This window comes from Oncorhynchus masou, chromosome 12 (genome assembly GCF_036934945.1).
Source record: "Oncorhynchus masou masou isolate Uvic2021 chromosome 12, UVic_Omas_1.1, whole genome shotgun sequence".
NCBI classification, from domain to species: Eukaryota; Metazoa; Chordata; class Actinopteri; order Salmoniformes; family Salmonidae; genus Oncorhynchus; species Oncorhynchus masou.
The window spans coordinates 94,546,444-94,565,715 of NC_088223.1; the positions used below are offsets into that span (position 1 = coordinate 94,546,444).

Genomic DNA, 19,272 nt, shown 5'->3' on the forward strand with positions numbered 1-19,272 from the left:
CCCTCCAGGACATCTACACCACCCGATGTCACAGGAAGGCCATAAAGATCATCAAGGACAACAACCACCCGAGCCACTGCCTGTTCACCCCGCTATTATCCAGAAGGCGAGGTCAGTACAGGTGCATCAAAGCTGGGACCGAGAGACTGAAAAACAGCTTCTATCTCAAGGCCATCAGACTGTTTTTTTTTATTTATTTATTTTTTTCACCTTTATTTAACCAGGTAGGCTAGTTGAGAACAAGTTCTCATTTGCAACTTGCGACTTGGCCAAGATAAAGCATAGCAGTGTGAACAGACAACACAGAGTTACACATGGAGTAAACAATTAACAAGTCAATAACACAGTAGAAAAAAAAGGGGAGTCTATATACATTATGTGCAAAAGGCATGAGGAGGTAGGCGAATAATTACAATTTTGCAGATTAACACTGGAGTGATAAATGATCAGATGGTCATGTACAGGTAGAGATATTGGTGTGCAAAAGAGCAGAAAAGTAAATAAATAAAAACAGTATGGGGATGAGGTAGGTAAAATTGGGTGGGCTATTTACCAATAGACTATGTTCAGCTGCAGCGATCGGATAGCTGCTCAGATAGCAGATGTTTGAAGTTGGTGAGGGAGATAAGTCTCCAACTTCAGGGATTTTTGCAATTCGTTCCAGTCACAGGCAGCAGAGTACTGGAACGATAGGCGGCCAAATTAGGTGTTGGCTTTAGGGATGATCAGTGAGATACACCTGCTGGAGCGCGTGCTACGGATGTTAAACAGCCACCACTAACATTGAGTGGCTGCTGCCAACACACTGACTCAACTCCAGCCACTTTAATAACGGGAATTGATGGGAAATGATGTAAAATATATCACTAGCCACTTTAAACAATGCTACCTAATATAATGTTTACATACCCTACATTATTCTTCTCATATGTATACGTATATACTGTACTCTATATCATCTACTGCATCTTTATGTAATACATGTATCACTAGCCACTTTAACTATGCCACTTTGTTTACATACTCATCTCATATGTATATACTGTACTCGATACCATCTACTGTATCTTGCCTATGCCGCTCTGTACCATCACTCATTCATATATCTTTATGTACATATTCTTTATCCCCTTACACTTGAGTGTATAAAACAGTAGTTTTGGAATTGTTAGCTAGATTACTCGTTGGTTATTACTGCATTGTCGGAACTAGAAGCACAAGCATTTCGCTACACTCACATTAACATCTGCTAACTATGTGTATGTGACAAATAAAATTTGATTCTGTCACATACACATGGTTAGCAGATGTTATTGCGAGTGTAGCGAAATGCTTGTGCTTCTAGTTCCGACCATGCAGTAATATCTAACAAGTAATCTAACAATTTCACAACAACTACCTTATACACACAAGTGTAAAGGAATGAATAAGATTATGTCATCAACTGTCTCTCAGCTCCTCAACATGATAATCTGCTTCCTGGCCATGTTTTATGATTTATCAACTCTCTCCACGTTCGCTCAACATTCCTCCCTACATTTAGTTGAATTATGAGACGGAAATGACAACTTAATATACACACCTCCTCGTGGCTTCTTGCTTAATTGTAGCTTTCAGGGATGTCCAGAACAGCACGCAGTCTACATTAGTTAACTTGCCATCACTAAAAATGGCGGTGCCTTTTGCCACAAAACACCATATTGAGGACAAGGCGAGGCACGGGAGCGCCAGTAGTAGACATGGCGGCTAAGGGGGGTAAGCAAAAAACGCGACGAGTCAGTAGACAAGATGCTAATAACAGCGGGAATCTACTGAGCGAAACCCGGGTGCAGAGAGAGGAGAAGGCCGGAGAGGAGACCAAAACCCCAGACACACGGACTGAGTGAGTACAGTACATTTTGCCGGTAGTGATAGCTAGCTACAGTTCCAGGGGATGCTATTGGGTCAATGCTAACTTAGCTAGCTAATGTTGGCTCACTGCACTGTCAGTGACAACCAACCCATATGTTGCTAAACGTGAGTATTGCTTGTGAAACACTGCGTTACAGGGCGTGTTTAAGTTAGTTGTATCAGCCAGTCTCGAAGCTAATTAGCCACAGTCAGTAGTTAGCTATCTTCATCTCTGTCACTCTTCTTCAGTTTATTTATTCCGTCTGCCGCTGCAGCCAGCCGACCCTTCTGACAAATACACTTTTTCTTCTTCTCTGACAGACACAGCTTCTACAGTTGGTCTTGTAACTCAGAGGTCAGTGTGTATTTATTTGTACCTGGAGTTTTTCAGCTAGTCCAGTCTGAGACTCGTAGAGCGCATTAAGGATGACGTTTTCCAAGTGACGCTCCACACTGCGCATGCTCCTTGTTATGAGCCCCTCCATATTAGTTAGAGCCCACAGAGATGATCTTCAAATCAAATGAAATTGTATTAGTCACATGCGCCGAATACAACATACGAGCCCCTAACCAACAATGCAGTTTAAAAGAAAATATATATGGATAAGAATAAGAGAGAAAAGTAACAAGTAATTAAAGAGCAGCAGTAAAATGACAATAGCGTCAATGTGCGGGAGCACCGGTTAGTTGAGGTAGTATGTACATGTAGGTATAGTTATTACAGTGACTATGCATAGATAACAATAGAGCGTTGCAGTGGTGTAAAGAGGGTGAGGGAGGCAATGCAAATAGTCTGGGTAGCCATTTGACGAGATGTTCAGGAGTCTTATGGGTAGAAGCTGTTTAGAAGCCTCTGGGACCTAGAATTGGTGCTCCGGTTCAGCTTGCCGTGCGGCAGCAGAGAGAACAGTCTATGACTCGGGTGGCTGGAGTATTTGACCATTTTTAGGGCCTTTCTCTGAGACCTCCTGGATGGCAGGAAGCTTAGCCCCAGTGATGTACTGGGCCATTCGCACTTCCCTCTGTAGTGCCCTTTGCGGTCAGAGGCCGAGCAGTTGCCATACCAGGCAGTGATGCAACCAGTCAGAATGCTTTCAATGGTGCAGCTGTAGAAACTGTTGAGGATCTGAGGACCCATGCCAAATCTTTTCAGTCTGCTGAGAGGGAATAGGTTTTGTCGTGCCCTCTTCACGACTGTCTTGGTGTGCTTGGACCATGTTAATTGTATTTTTTTAGGGGTGGATCATTGTAATTGTCTGCATCATTTCCAATCCCCCATATCTTTTTTTGGTATATACAGTGCCTTGCAAAAGTATTCTGCCCCCTTGAACTTTGCGACCTTTTGCCACATTTCCGGCTTCAAACATAAAGATATAAAACTGTATTTTTTTATGAAGAATCAACAACAAGTGGGACACAATCATGAAGTGGAACGACATTTATTGGATATTTCAAACTATTTTAACAAATCAAACTGAAAAATTGGGCGTGCAAAATTATTCAGCCCCCTTAAGTTAATACTTTGTAGCACCACCTTTTGCTGAGATTACAGCTGTAAGTCACTTGGGGTATGTCTCTATCAGTTTTTGCACATCGAGAGACTGACATTTTTTCCCATTCCTCCTTGCAAAACAGCTCGAGCTCAGTAAAGTTGGATGGAGTGCATTTGTGAACAGCAGTTTTCAGTTCTTTCCACAGATTCTCGATTGGATTCAGGTCTGGACTTTGACTTGGCCATTCTAACACCTGGATATGTTTATTTTTGAACCATTCCATTGTAGATTTTGCTTTATGTTTTGGATCATTGTCTTGTTGGAAGACAAATCTCCGTCCCAGTCTCAGGTCTTTTGCAGACTCCATCAGGTTTTCTTCCAGAATGGTCCTGTATGGTCCATCTTCCCATCAATTTTAACCAACTTCCCCGTCCCTGCTGAAGAAAAGCAGGCCCAAACCATGATGCTGCCACCACCATGTTTGACAGTGGGTATGGTGTGTTCAGGGTGATGAGCTGTGTTGCTTTTAAGCCAAACATAACGTTTTGCATTGTTGCCAAAAAGTTCAATTTTGGTTTCATCTGACCAGAGCACCTTCTTCCACATGTTTGGTGTGTCTCCCAGGTGGCTTGTGGCAAACTTTAAACAACACTTTTTATGTATATCTTTAAGAAATGGCTTTCTTCTTGCCACTCTTCCATAGAGGCCAGATTTGAGCTAAATATACGACTAATTGTTGTCCTATGGACAGAGTCTCCCACCTCAGCTGTAGATCTCTGCAGTTCATCCAGAGTGATCATGGGCCTCTTGGCTGCATCTCTGATCAGTCTTCTCCTTGTATGAGCTGAAAGTTTAGAGGGACGGCCAGGTCTTGGTAGATTTGCAGTGGTCTGATACTCCTTCCATTTCAATATTATCGCTTGCACAGTGCTCCTTGGGATGTTTAAAGCTTGGGAAATCTTTTTGTATCCAAATCCGGCTTTAAACTTCTTCACAACAGTATCTCGAACCTTCCTGGTGTGTTCCTTGTTCTTCATGATGCTCTCTGCGCTTTTAACGGACCTCTGAGACTATCACAGTGCAGGTGCATTTATACGGAGACTTGATTACACACAGGTGGATTGTATTTATCATCATTAGTCATTTAGGTCAACATTGGATCATTCAGAGATCCTCACTGAACTTCTGGAGAGAGTTTGTTGCACTGAAAGTAAAGGGGCTGAATAATTTTGCACGCCCAATTTTTCAGTTTTTGATTTGTTAAAAAAGTTTGAAATATCCAATAAATGTCGTTCCACTTCATGATTCTGTCCCACTTGTTGTTGATTCTTCACAAAAAAATACAGTTTTATATCTTTGAAGCCTGAAATGTGGCAAAAGGTTGCAAAGTTCAAGGGTGCCGAATACTTTCGCAAGGCACTGTATATGTATATGTATGTATATGTAAATGTGTATATGTAAATGTGTGTGTATATATGTATATATATATATTATATATTATATATCACTTTTGAATGCTGGCAGTGCTTTCACTCTAGTGGTAGCATGAGATGGAGTCTACAACCCACATAAGTGAATCAGGTAGTGCAGCTCATCCAGGATGGGACATCAATGCGAGCTGTGACAAGTAGGTTTGCTGTGTCTGTCAGCGTAGTGTCCAGAGCATGGAGGCGCTACCAGGAGACAGGTCAGTACATCAGGAGACATGGAGGAGGCCGTAGGAGGGCAACAACCCAGCAGCAGGACCGCTACTTCCGCCTGTGCAAGGAGGAGCAGGAGGAGCACTGCCAGAGCCCTGCGAAATGACCTCCAGCAGGCCACAAATGTGCATGTGTCTGCTCAAACTGTCAGAAACAGACTCCATGAGGGTGGTATGAGGGCCCGACGTCCACAGCTGGGGGTTGTGCTTACAGCCCAACACCGTGCAGGACGTTTCGCATTTGCCAGAGAACACCAAGATTGTCAAATTTGCCACTGGCGCCCTGTGCTCTTCACAGATGAAAGCAAGTTCACACTGAGCACGTGACAGACGTGACAGAGTCTGGAGACGCCGTGGAGAACGTTCTGCTGCCTGCAACATACTCTAGCATGACTGGTTTGGTGGTAGGTCAGTCATGGTGTGGGGTGGCATTTCTTTGGGGGGCCTCACAGCCCTCCATGTGCTCGCTAGAGGTAGCCTGACTGCCATTAGGTACCGAGTTGAGATCCTCAGACCCCTTGTGAGACCATATGCTGGTGTGGTTGGCCCTGGGTTCCTCCTAATGCAAGACGATGCTAGACCTCATGTGGCTGGAGTGTCAGCAGTTCCTGCAAGAGGAAGGCATTGATGCTATGGACTGGCCCGCCCGTTCCCCAGACCTGAATCCATTTGAGCACATCTGGGACATCATGTCTCGCTCCATCCACCAACGCCACGTTGCACCACAGACTGTCCAGGAGTTGGCGGATGCTTTAGTCCAGGTCTGGGAGGAGATCCCTCAGGAGACCATCCGCCACCTCATCAGGAGCATGCCCGGGCTTTGTAGTGACGTCATACAGGCACGTGGAGGCCACACACACTACTGAGCCTCATTTTGACTTGTTTTAAGGACATCACATCAAAGTTGGATCAGCCTGTAGTGTGGTTTTCCACTTTAATTTTGAGTGTGACTCCAAATCCAGACCTCCATGGGTTGATACATTTTTATTTCCATTGATAATTTTTGTGTGATTTTGTTGTCAGCACATTCAACTATGTAAAGGAAAAAGTATTGTATCTAATAAGAATATTTCATTCATTCAGATCGAGCATGTGTTTTTTCAGTGTTCCCTTTATTTTTTTGAGCAGTGTACATATGCATACATAAACATTCATACATATATACATACACATACCTATATAGATTATAGGTCGACCGATTAATCGGAATGGCCGATTTAATTAGGGACGATTTTAAATTTTTCATAACCGATTTTTACTTTAAAAAACAACAACAACAAAAAAACATTTGAACTATATTTAACTAGGCACACATTCTTTTTTTCAATGACGATCTAGGAACGGTGGGTTAACTGCTTTGTTCAGGGGCAGAACGACAGATTTTTACATTGTCAGCTTGAGGATTCATTTTTGCAACCTTCCGGTTACTAGTCTAACTCTCTAACCACCTGCCTTACATTGCACTCCACGAGGAGCCTGCATGGCAGGCTGATTAGCTGTTCCGTGAGGCCAGCAAGAAGCCAAAGTAAGTTGCTAGCTAGCATTAAATTTATCTTATAAAAAACAATCAATCTTAACATAATCACTAGTTAACTACATATGGTTGATGATATTACTAGATTATCTAGCGTGTCATGCATTGCATATAATCGATGTGGTGCCTGTTAATTTCTCATCAACAATTTCCCTACTTCGCCAAACGGGTGATGATTTAATAAGCACATTTGCGAAAAAAAGCACTGTCATTGCACCAATGTGTACCTAACCATAAACATCAATGCCTTTCTTTAAAATCAATACACAAGTATATATTTTTAAACCTGCATATTTAGTTAATATTGCCTGTTAACATGAATTTCTTTTAACTATGGAAATTGTGTCACTTCTTGCGTTCCGTGCAAGCGGTGAGGGTATATGCAGCAGTTTGGGCCGCCTGGCTCGTTGCGAACTGTCCATTTAGTCCGAACAAAGACCGTAATTAATTTGCCAGAATTGAACATAATTATGACTTAACGTTGAAGGTTGTACAATGTAACAGCAATATTTAGACTTAGGGATGCCAGCCGTTAGATAAAATGCAGAACCGTTTCGTATTTCACTGAAAGAATAAACATTTTGTTTTCGAAATGATAGTTTACATTTACATTTACATTTAAGTCATTTGGCAGACGCTCTTATCCAGAGCGACTTACAAATTGGTGAATTCACCTTATGACATCCAGTGGAACAGCCACTTTACAATAGTGCATCTAAATCATTTAAGGGGGGTGAGAAGGATTACTTTATCCTATCCTAGGTATTCCTTGAAGAGGTGGGGTTTCAGGTGTCTCCGGAAGGTGGTGATTGACTCCGCTGTCCTGGCGTCGTGAGGGAGTTTGTTCCACCATTGGGGGGCCAGACCAGTTAACAGTTTTGACTGGGCTGAGCGGGAACTGTACTTCCTCAGTGGTAGGGAGGCGAGCAGGCCAGAGGTGGATGAACGCAGTGCCCTTGTTTGGGTGTAGGGCCTGATCAGATCCTGGAGGTACTGCGGTGCCGTTCCCCTCACAGCTCCGTAGGCAAGCACCATGGTCTTGTAGCGTATGCGAGCTTCAACTGGAAGCCAGTGGAGAGAGCGGAGGAGCGGGGTGACGTGAGAGAACTTGGGAAGGTTGAACACCAGACGGGCTGCGGCGTTCTGGATGAGTTGTAGGGGTTTAATGGCACAGGCAGGGAGCCCAGCCAACAGCGAGTTGCAGTAATCCAGACGGGAGATGACAAGTGCCTGGATTAGGACCTGCGCCGCTTCCTGTGTGAGGCAGGGTCGTACTCTGCGGATGTTGTAGAGCATGAACCTACAGGAACGGGCCACCGCCTTGATGTTAGTTGAGAACGACAGGGTGTTGTCCAGGATCACGCCAAGGTTCTTAGCGCTCTGGGAAGAGGACACAATGGAGTTGTCAACCGTGATGGCGAGATCATGGAACAGGCAGTCCTTCCCCGGGAGGAAGAGCAGCTCCGTCTTGCCGAGGTTCAGCTTGAGGTGGTGATCCGTCATCCACACTGATATGTCTGCCAGACATGCAGAGATGCAATTCGCCACCTGGTCATCAGAAGGGGGAAAGGAGAAGATTAATTGTGTGTCGTCTGAAAGAAGGAGGCAGAGAGGAATGAGTCAAAGGTAGACGTGGGGAGGTTAAAGTCGCCCAGGACTGTGAGAGGTGAGCCGTCCTCAGGAAAGGAGCTTATCAAGGCATCAAGCTCATTGATGAACTCTCCGAGGGAACCTGGAGGGCGATAAATGATAAGGATGTTAAGCTTGAAAGGGCTGGTAACTGTGACAGCATGGAATTCAAAGGAGGCGATAGACAGATGGGTAAGGGGAGAAAGAGAGAATGACCACTTGGGAGAGATGAGGATCCCGGTGCCACCACCCCGCTGACCAGAAGCTCTCGGGGTGTGCGAGAACACGTGGGCGGACGAAGAGAGAGCAGTAGGAGTAGCAGTGTTATCTGTGGTGATCCATGTTTCCGTCAGTGCCAAGAAGTCGAGGGACTGGAGGGAGGCATAGGCTGAGATGAACTCTGCCTTGTTGGCCGCAGATCGGCAGTTCCAGAGGCTACCGGAGACCTGGAACTCCACGTGGAGTCGTGCGCGCTGGGACCACCAGATTAGGGTGGCCGCGGCCACGCGGTGTGGAGCGTTTGTATGGTCTGTGCAGAGAGGAGTGAACAGGGATAGATAGACACATAGTTGACAGGCTACAGAAGAGGCTACGCTAATGCAAAGGAGATTGGAATGACAAGTGGACTACACGTCTCGAATGTTCAGAAAGTTAAGCTTACGTAGCAAGAATCTTATTGACTAAAATGATTGAAATGATACAGTACTGCTGGAGTAGGCTAGCTGGCAGTGGCTGCGTTGTTGACTTTGTAGGCTAGCTGGCAGTGGCTGCGTTGTTGACACTACACTAATCAAGTCGTTCCGTTGAGTGTAATAGTTTCTACAGTGCTGCTATTCGGGGGATAGCTGGCTAGCTAGCAGTGTTGATTACGTTACGTTAAAAGAACGACAATAGCTGGCTAGCTAACCTAGAAAATCGCTCTAGACTACACAATTGTCTTTGATACAAAGACGGCTATGTAGCTAGCTAGCTACGATCAAACAAATCAAACCGTTGTACTGTAATGAAGTGAAATGAAAATGTGATACTACCTGTGGAGCGAAGCGGAATGTTGACCGGGTTGTTGAAGTTCTATTCGGTAGACTTTGGCTAGCTGTTGGCTAGCTAGCTAGCAGTATCTCCTACGTTAAGGACGACAAATAGCTGGCTAGCTAACCTCGGTAAATTAAGATAATCACTCTAAGTCTACACACTCTAAACTACACAATTATCTTGGATACGAAGACAGCAAAGACAACTATGTAGCTAGCTAACACTACACTAATCAAGTCGTTCAGTTGAGTGTAATAGTTTCTACAGTGCTGGTATTCGGTATACGGTGGACGTTAGCTAGCTGCTGGGCAGATAGCAGTGTAGACTACGTTAGGACGACTAAATACGATAATTACGCAATTATCTTTGATACAAAGACGGCTATGTAGCTAGCTAAGAAGAAATTGCTAAGATTAGACAAATCAAACCGTTGTACTATAATGAAATGTAATGAAAGTTTCAGGATTTGACCATATTAATGACCAAAGGCTCGTATTTCTGTGTGTTATTATGTTATAATTAAGTCTATGATTTGATATTTGATAGAGCAGTCTGTCTGAGTGACAGTAGGCAGCAGCAGGCTCGTAAGCATGCATTCAAACAGCACTTTAGTGCATTTGCCAGCATCTCTTCCCTGTGCTTCAAGCATTGAGCTGTTTATGACTTCAAGCCTATCAACCCCCGAGATTAGGCTCGTGTAACCGATGTGAATTGGCTATCTAGTTAGCGGGGTGCATGCTAATAGCGTTTCAATCGGTTACGTCACTCACTCTGAGCCCTTGAAGTAGTAGTTCCCCTTGCTCTGCAAGGGCCGCGGCTTTTGTGGAGCGATGGGTAACGATGCTTCGAGGATGGCTGTTGTCGTTGTGTTGCTGGTTCGAGCCCAGGGAGGAGCAAGGAGAGGGACAGAAGCTATACTGTTACACTGGCAATACTAAAGTGGCTATAAGAACATCCAATAGTGTTGATGAATAAGTATATGGGAAATGAGATCAAGTTGAGACTCTGGACAGGGCGGATAAGGTATAATAAAAGACTGTTTATTCAATGCGTAATGATGTCTGGCAAAATGTGCTGCACGGCTCCTTCATCCAGCTCTTATGGAACTTTCGGAAAAAGAGGCCGAAACATGATGTGCAGTCCTTTTAATACATTAAAATGACGTAGGTAGATTCTGGTCGTCCTGGCTTCTGGTAGGTTGCTTGTAGGTGATAGACAGTCCCCTCCAGCCTGGTGTCCGTATCCCATTGGTTCTCGACAGAGTTCTTTGTCTTTGGAGCCCATCCCGAAGGAGGTCGGGTGTTTGTGTTTTAAGAATTTCAGTATATATGTTCAATGTATATGTTATCTCAGTCTGCCACCCGTACAGGGTTGTACCAGTGCGATTAGTATCTACAGAAGGACAGGGGGAGGGTAGGGTTATGACACAGTGTGCAAGCCACAATTGCATGGTTAGGCCACAGGCAGACAACAGTCAGTGAATGCGTTATTACATGCGTTTAATATGTTTATTACAATAGTCAAAGGTATATGAAATACAAATGGTATAGAGATAAATAATCCTATAATAACTACAACCTAAAACGTCTTACCTTATGTTCTCATGTTCTGAGCAAGGAACTTAAACGTCATCTTTTTTACATGGCACATATTGCACTTTTACTTTCTTCTCCAACACTTTGTTTTTGCATTATTTAAACCAAATTGAACGTTTCATTATTTATTTGAGGCTAAATTGATTTTGATGTATTTTTTACATTTAAAATAAGTGTTCATTCAGTATTGTTGTAGTTGTCATTATTACAAATAAAAAAATTGTCCGATTAATCGGTATAGGATATTTTTTTGGTCCTCCAATAATCGGCATCGGTGTTGAAAAATCATAATCAGTCGACCTCTAATATAGATATACGTACTTCTTTTTTTAGAATATACCTTTATTATTCTCCAAACCCTACCAACCTTCCCCCAATTGGAGTAAACTAATAAACAATAACACTTAGGCCTCTACCTTCAGTTTATATACATACTATACATAGTTCTATGCAAAGGTTGCAATTCTTCAGCCATTCCTGGACCTGTGACCAAAAACGAGCTACATACGGACAATACCAAAATAAATGATCTAATAACTCTGCCTCCTCACAGCAAAATCTGTAGAGCTGGGAAGATTGTATCCCCCATATATATAACATTCAATTGGTTGCAAGAATTTTGTATAGTAGGTTTTAAATCTAGCTTTGTTTTCAATGTCAATTCATAAACCATGTGCCATGGACTGGGTACATCGAAAATCTCTAACCAACTATTTTGCTAATTATATGGCACATCTGTCAATTTTTTGGTCCTTAAATAAAATTGGTATGTTTTTTATTTATCACACTTTTCTTTAATGCAGGGCGGTCAGACAAGTTCCTTACTTTTTTCCCCTTCTACTTGCCTCTTCCATTTTTGAGGTAATGCTGCAGTTAGTTGGTTGTAATTTTGGGTAGAGCAGAATTTTCCATATGTCTGTGTTAGCTTCATGTGTGACGTAACTCTTTGAACTTTGGAACCCTACTTATTCCACGACTGGTCTATCGACGTCACCGTACGAGGAGGCAAAAACAGACTTTCCCCCATCGCGATGTCCCTCTAAGGCCCTTATGCTAGCCCCAGCCTGCTAACTGTCTGGATCGCCTTATGCTAGCCCCGGCCTGCTAACTGTCTGGATCGCCTTATGCTAGCCCCGGCCTGCTAACTGTCTGGATCGCCGGGTCCCCAGCCAGCCCAACCCCTCACTGGACCCATACGATCACTTGGCTACGCATGCCTCTCCCTAATATCAATATGCCTTGTCCATTACTGTCCTGGTTAGTGATTACTGTCTTATTTGACTGTAGAGCCTCTAGCCCTGCTCAATATACCTTAACCAACCATGTTGTTCCACCTCCCACATATGCGATGACATCACCTGGTTTAAACGTCTCTAGAGACTATATCTCTCTCATTGTCTTTACCGGAGAAAAATACCAAAGAACGCACGTTCTTCCACGTGCTTGGAAACACTACAGTTTCAGTTAGTGGAGATGGAGGAGACTGAAACGAAAATATTCTACTTTCTCTTTCAAAAGATCATTTGGTGACTCCATTTGTAACAAGTTTCAATACATTTTTGGGGGAGCATTTCTAGATTGAAGATTGAAAATCATTTGGTGCATTGTTTTCCCCATATTCCATCCAGTTCACTTTATTTTTATAATATATTACACTGTATCTTTCTTGAATAAGTTCCTCTGTTTATTTTTGTTTTTCCTCTAATTTATTCTGTGCCTCGAAGGTACAGTTTTTTAATTGCTGTCTAACTGTACTGTTAGTCCTTCAATTTCCTTTGTTTATATGGACTCTTTTGATCTAAATTGATTTTGTTTTATAGATGACTACTGAATTGCATGGCCTCTAAAGGCACATTTAAGTGTCCCATACAGTAAGGGGATCTGCTGTACCTGTGTTATGTCTGAAAAAGTCGGTTATAAATTCTTCTGTCTTAGTTCTAAACAATTTATCATCTAGTAGGCTTTGATTAAATTTCCAATATACTCGCCCACGTGGACAATCTGTCAGAGTATTATATATATGCCAATTATGTCATGATCCGACTGCATTCTGTCCTCTATCAACACTTTTAAAACTTTTGGTGCCAGAGAGAATGGCATAAGAAAGTAATCAAGACGACTAGCTTGATTAAGCCTCCGCCATGTAAATCTCATTAGGTCAGGGTATTTAAGCCTCCATATATCCACCAATTCCAATATATCCATGACATTCATGATTTCCTTAAGTGCCTGAGGGTGATGGTGTGATTTCCATTCCAGTCCATAGAGGTATTTAAAACGGTATTAAAATCTTCCACCATAATAATACTCTAGTGTTGGTTGTAGAGTTGATATATTATTTTTTATATTTTCAAAGAAGCTTGGATCATCATTATTTGGACCATGTAGATTAATAAGCCATACCTGTTTATTGTCCAATAGCATATTTAAAATAATCCATCAACCTTGATGATCTGTTTGGACATTTTGCACATTTGGATCAAAATTACTGTTAATTAATACCATCACCCCTTTTGAATGTCTTTGCCCATGGGAGAAATATTCACTGCTCAAAAAAATAAAGGGAACACTAAAATAACACATCCTTGATCTGAATGAATGAAATATTCTTATTAAATACTTTTTTCTTTACATAGTTGAATGTGCTGACAAAAAAAACACACAAATTATCAATGGAAATAAAAATGTATCAACCCATGGAGGTCTGGATTTGGAGTCACACTACAGGCTGATTGAAAACCACACTACAGGCTGATCCAACTGTGATGTAATGTCCGTAAAACAAGTCAAAATGAGGCTCAGTAGTGTGTGTGGCCTCCATGTGCCTGTATGACCTCACTACAATGCCTGGGCATGCTCCTGATGAGGTGGCGGATGGTCTCCTGAGGGATCTCCTCCCAGACCTGGTCTAAAGCATCCGCCAACTCCTGGACAGTAGTCTGTGGTGCAACGTGGCGTTGGTGGATGGAGCGAGACATGATGTCCCAGATGTGCTCGATTGGATTCAGGTCTGGGGAACGGGCGGGCCAGTCCATAGCATCAATGCCTTCCCCTTGCAGGAACTGCTGACACTCCAGCCACATGAGGTCTAGCATTGTCTTGCATTAGGAGGAACCCAGGGCCAACCGCACCAGCATATGGTCTCACAAGGGCTCTGAGGATCTCGGTACCTAATGGCAGTCAGGCTACCTGTGGCGAGCACATGGAAGGCTGTGCGGCCCCCCCAAAGAAATGCCACCCCACACCATGACTGACCCACCGCCAAACCGGTCTTGCTGGAGGATGTTGCAGGCAGCAGAATTTTCTTCACGGCATCTCCAGACTCTTTCACGTCTGTCACGTGCTCAGTGTGAACCTGCTTTCATCTGTGAAGAGCGCAGGGCGCCAGTGGCGAATTTGCCAATCTTGGTGTGCTCTGGCAAATGCCAAACGTCCCTCATAGAGTGTTTCTAACCGTTTGAGCAGACACATGCACATTTGCACTACCTGAGCCACTTGTGTGGGTTGTAGACTCCGTCTCATGCTCCCACTAGAGTGAAAGCACCACCAGCATTCAAAAGTGACCAAAACATCAGCCAGGAAGCATAAGAACTGAGAAGTGGTCTGTGATCACCACCTGTAGAACCACTCCTTTATTTGGGGTGTCTTGCTAATTGCCTATAATTTCCACCTGTTGTCTATTCCATTTGCACAGAAGCATGTGACATTTATTGTCAATCAGTGACAGTTTGATTTCACAAAAGTGTGATTGACTTGGAGTTACATTGTGTTGTTTAAGTGTTTCCTTTATTATTTTGAGCAGTGTATTTCGCCCACCTCGTCCTTTTTCCACAAAACTTCATCTAAAATTGTGGAATGAGTTTCCTCCAGACCCATTATTTCACTTATTTCACTTACAATTCACTGTATCACAATTCCAGTGTGTCAGAAGTTTACATACACTAAGTTGACTGTGCCTTTAAACAGCTTGGAAAATTCCAGAAAATGGTGTCATGGCTTTTGAAGCTTCTGATCATCATTTGAGTCAATTGGAGGTGTACCTATGGATGTATTTCAAGGCCTACCTTCAAACTCAGTGCCTCTTTGCTTGACATCACTGGAATATCAAAAGACCTCAGAAAATAAATTGTAGACCTCCAGAAGTCTGGTTCATCCTTGGGAGCAATTTCCAAACGCCAGAAGGTACCACGTTCTTCTGTACAAACAATGGTACGCAAGTATAAACACCATGGGACCATGCAGCTGTCATACCGCTCAGGAACGAGACGCGGTCTGTCTCCTAGAGATAAACATACTTTGGTGCGAAAAGTGCAAATCAATCCCAGAAGAAAACGCAAAGGACCTTGTGAAGATGCTTGAGGAAACAGGGAAACTGGGAATGTGCAGTCATGAGTGAACAGGGAGTACAGGAGGGGACTGAGCACATACCCCTGAAGGGCCCCTGTGTTGAGGATCAGCATGCCGGACGTGTTGTTACCTACCTTTACCACCTGGTGGCGGCCCATCAGGAAGTCCAGGATCCAGTTGCAGAGGGAGGTGTTTAGTTCCAGGGTCCTTAGATTATTATTATTATTGATGATGAGCTTTGAGGGCACTATGGTGTTGGACGCTGAGCTGTAGTCAATGAATAACATTCTCACATAGGTGTTCCTTTTGTCTAGGTGGGAAAGGGCAGTGTGGAGTGCAATAGAGATTGCGTCATCTGTGGATCTGTTGGGGCGGTATGGAAATTAGAGTGGGTCTAGGGTTTCTGCGATTTATAGTGTTGATGTGAGCCATGACCAGACTTTCAAAGCACTTCATAGTTACAGATGTGAGTGCTACTGGTCGGTAGTCTTTTAGGCAGGTTACCTTAGTGTTCTTGGGCACAGGCACTATGGTGGTCTGCTTAAAAAAAATTGGTATTGCAGACTTGGACAGGGAGAAGTTGAAAATGTCAGCCAAGACACTTGCCAGTTGGTCAGCGCATGCTCGCTGTACACGTCCTGGTAATCCGTTTGGCCCTGCAGCCTTGTGAATGTTGACCTGTTTAAAGGTGTTCCTCACATCGGCTGGGGAGAGTGTGATCACACAGTCTTCCAGAACAGCTGGTAACTCTCATGCATGTTTTAGTGTTATTTGCCTCAAAGTGAGCATAGAAGTGGTTTAGCTCATCTGGTAGGCTTGTGTCACTGGGTGGCTCATGGCTGTGCTTCCCTTTGTAGTCTGTAATGGTTTGCAAGCCCTGCCACATCCAAGGAGCGTCAGAGCCAGTGTAGTAGAATTTGATCTTAGACCTGTATTGACGCTTTGCCTGTTTGATGGTTCGTCGGAGGGCATAGTGGGAGTTCTTATAAGCTTCCGGTTTAGATTCCCGCTCTTTGAAAGTGGCAGCTCTAGCCGTTAGCTCAGTGCGGATGCTTCCTGTAATTCATGGCTTCTGGTTGGGGTATGTACTAGAGGTCGACCGATTTATGATTTTTCAACGCCAATACCGATTTGTTGGAGGACCACCTGGGCTCGAACCAGGAACACATCGACAACAGTCACCCTCGAAGCATCGTTACCCATCACTCCACAAAAGCTTCGGCCCTTGCAGAGCAAGGGGAACAACTACTTCAAGGTCTCAAAGCGAGTGACGTAACCGATTGAAATGCTATTAGCGCGCACCCCGCTAACTAGCTAGCCATTTCACATCGGTTACACCAGCCTAATCTCAGGAGTTGATAGGCTTGAAGTCATAAACAGCTCAATGCTTGAAGCAGAGCTAATTGCTGCTGGTAAACGCATGAAGAAAGGCATTGATGTTTATGGTTAGCTACATTCGTGCAACGATTGTGCTTTCTTCGCAAATGCGAAAATCATAGTCTTCCCATAGTTCGCAATGAGCCAGGTGGCCCAAACTCCTACATATACCCTGACTCTGTTGCACAGAATGCAAGAGAAGTGATACAATTTCCATAGTGCAGGTTTAAAAATATGTACTTGTGTATTGATTTTAAGAAAGGCGTTTATGGTTAGGTACACATTGGTGCAATGACAGTGCTTTTTTTCGCGAATGCGCTTGTTAAATCACCCGTTTGGCGAAGTAGGCTATGATTCACTGATAAATTAACAGGCACCACATCAATTATATGCAACGCAGGACAAGCTAGATAATCTAGTAATATCATCAACCATGTGTAGTTAACTCGTGATTATGTTAAGATTGATTGTTTTTTATAAGATACGTTAAACGCATGCTAGCGCCTTACCTTGGCCCCTTGCTGCACTCGCATAACAGGTAGTCAGCCTGCCACGCAGTCTCCTGGAGTGCAATGTAATCGGCCAAAAAATGGCGTCCATTTTCGGTGTCCAAAAATGGCGATTACCGATTGTTATGGAAACTTTAAATCGGCCCTAATTAATCGGTCATTAGATTATACTCTAGTATGTACACACAGTCACTGTGGGGACAACGTCATCGATGCACTTATTTATGAAGCCAATGACTGATGTGGTGGACTCCAATGCCATCGGAGGAATCCCGGAACATGTTGCAGTCTGTGCTAGCAAAACAGTCCTGTAGCTTAGCATCTGCTTTTAGTCACTGGTGCTTTAATTTTTGCTTGTAAGCCCGAATCAGGAAGATAGAATAATGGTAAGATTTGCCAAAATTAGGGCGAGGGAGAGCTTTGTATGCCTCTCTGTGTGTGGAGTAAAGGTGGTCCAGAGTTATTTTCCCTCTGGTTGCACATTCCCCTGCATTAAAGTCCCTGGCTACGAGGAGTGCCACCTCTGGGTGAGGGTTTTCTTGTTTGCTTATGGCAGAATACAACTCATTCAATGCTGTCTTAGTGCCAGCCTCTTACTGTGGTGGTATATAAACAGCTACGGGGAATACAGATGAAAACTCTCTCGGTCGGTAGTGTGGTCTACAGCTTATCATGAGACACTCTACCTCTGGCGAGCAATAGCTTGAGACTTCCTTAGATATTGTGCACCAGTTGTTATTTACAAAAATACATAGACCGCCGCCTCTTATCTTACCAGACGCCGCTGTTCTATCCTGCGGGTACATCGTATAACCGGCCAGCTGTATGTTGATATTGTCGTCGTTCAGCCACGACTCCGTGAAGCATAAGATATTAGTTTTTTTAATGTCTCATTGGTAGTTTAATCTTCTGCTTAACGCGTCAATGTTATTTTCCAAAGATTGCACGTTTGCTAGCAGAATGGAGGGAACTGGGGGTTTATTTGATCGCCTACGAATTCTCAGATGGCAGCCCCCCTTCGGCACCTCTTTCTCCGCCTCCTTTTCATGCAGACTTCATGTAGATCACAGGGATCGGGGCCTGTTCCCGAGGAAGCAGCATATCCTTCGCGTCGGGCTCGTCAGAGTCGTGAAAGGAAAAAAGGATTCTGCTAGTCCGTGGTGAGTAATCGCAGTCTTGATGTCTGGAAGTTCGTTTCGGTCATAGGAGACGGTAGCGGCAACATTACATACAGAAATAAGTTACAAACAACGCAAACAAAAAGACACATTTGGCCGTGGGCACCTAAAACGTCTGCCTTCTTCTCCGGCTCCATCTTCTCCCGGTACGGCACGTGTGTCTGTCTGTGTGTCGATACCTTTGCTAAGTCGCTGCTCTTTGGGTCTGGTGGAGTTTAGATGTAGTAGGACTCACACTCTCTCTTTCTCTCCCTCTCTCTCTGTCTGTGCGTGTGTGTAGGTGTGTCAGTAGAGGAGGCCAGGTGTGGGCTCCTGAAGGTGCCACGGCATTTAAATGTCTCCTGTCAGCCCGATTCTGTGCAGCGTTGCTAAGCAACATCTCCGACTGTGACGAGACCTACAACTACTGGGAGCCGGTGAGTAATAATAATACAATAATAATTATTTGGGTGGTGTTTATTTGTCCTGTTACTCACACATGTGTAATGGAAATGTGTATTTTTGCCCAACTCCCCATGAGACATTGTAGGCTGTCATTGTAATTAAGAATTTGTTCTTAACTTCTTGCGTCGAGCAATCCCGGATCCGGGATCCTATTTATAGCCTCAAGCTCATTAGCATAACGCAATGTTAACTATTCATGAAAATTGCAAATGAAATGAAATAAATATATTTGCTCTCAAGCTTAGACTTTTGTTAACAACACTGTCATCTCAGATTTTCAAAATATGCTTTTCAACCATAGCAAAACAAGCATTTGTGTAAGAGTATTGATAGCTAGCGTAGCATTTAGCGGGCAACATTTGCACAAAAACCAGAAAAGGATTCAAATAAAATCATTTACCTTTGAAGAACTTTGGGTGTTTTCAATGAGGAGACTCTCAGTTACATAGCAAATGTTCAGTTTTTCCTGAAAGATTCTTTGTGTAGGAGAAATCGCTCCGTTTTGTACATCACGTTTGGGTACCAAAAAAACCCGAAAATTCAGT

At 43.6% G+C, this 19,272-nt stretch overlaps 1 protein-coding gene across 1 annotated transcript in view; it reads left to right on the top strand.

Annotated features, from left to right (window-relative positions):
• The first annotated feature begins 1,655 nt into the window (after window positions 1-1,655).
• The window catches only part of alg9 (ALG9 alpha-1,2-mannosyltransferase), a 59,021-nt gene continuing 41,404 nt past the window's right edge, over window positions 1,656-19,272 (top strand). Inside the window, exons 1-2 of the mRNA XM_064982481.1 lie at window positions 1,656-1,882; window positions 18,564-18,699. Of these exons, the coding sequence (XP_064838553.1) occupies window positions 1,740-1,882; window positions 18,564-18,699 (279 nt within the window). The 5' untranslated portion in view covers window positions 1,656-1,739. The remainder of the gene's footprint in view (window positions 1,883-18,563; window positions 18,700-19,272) is intronic.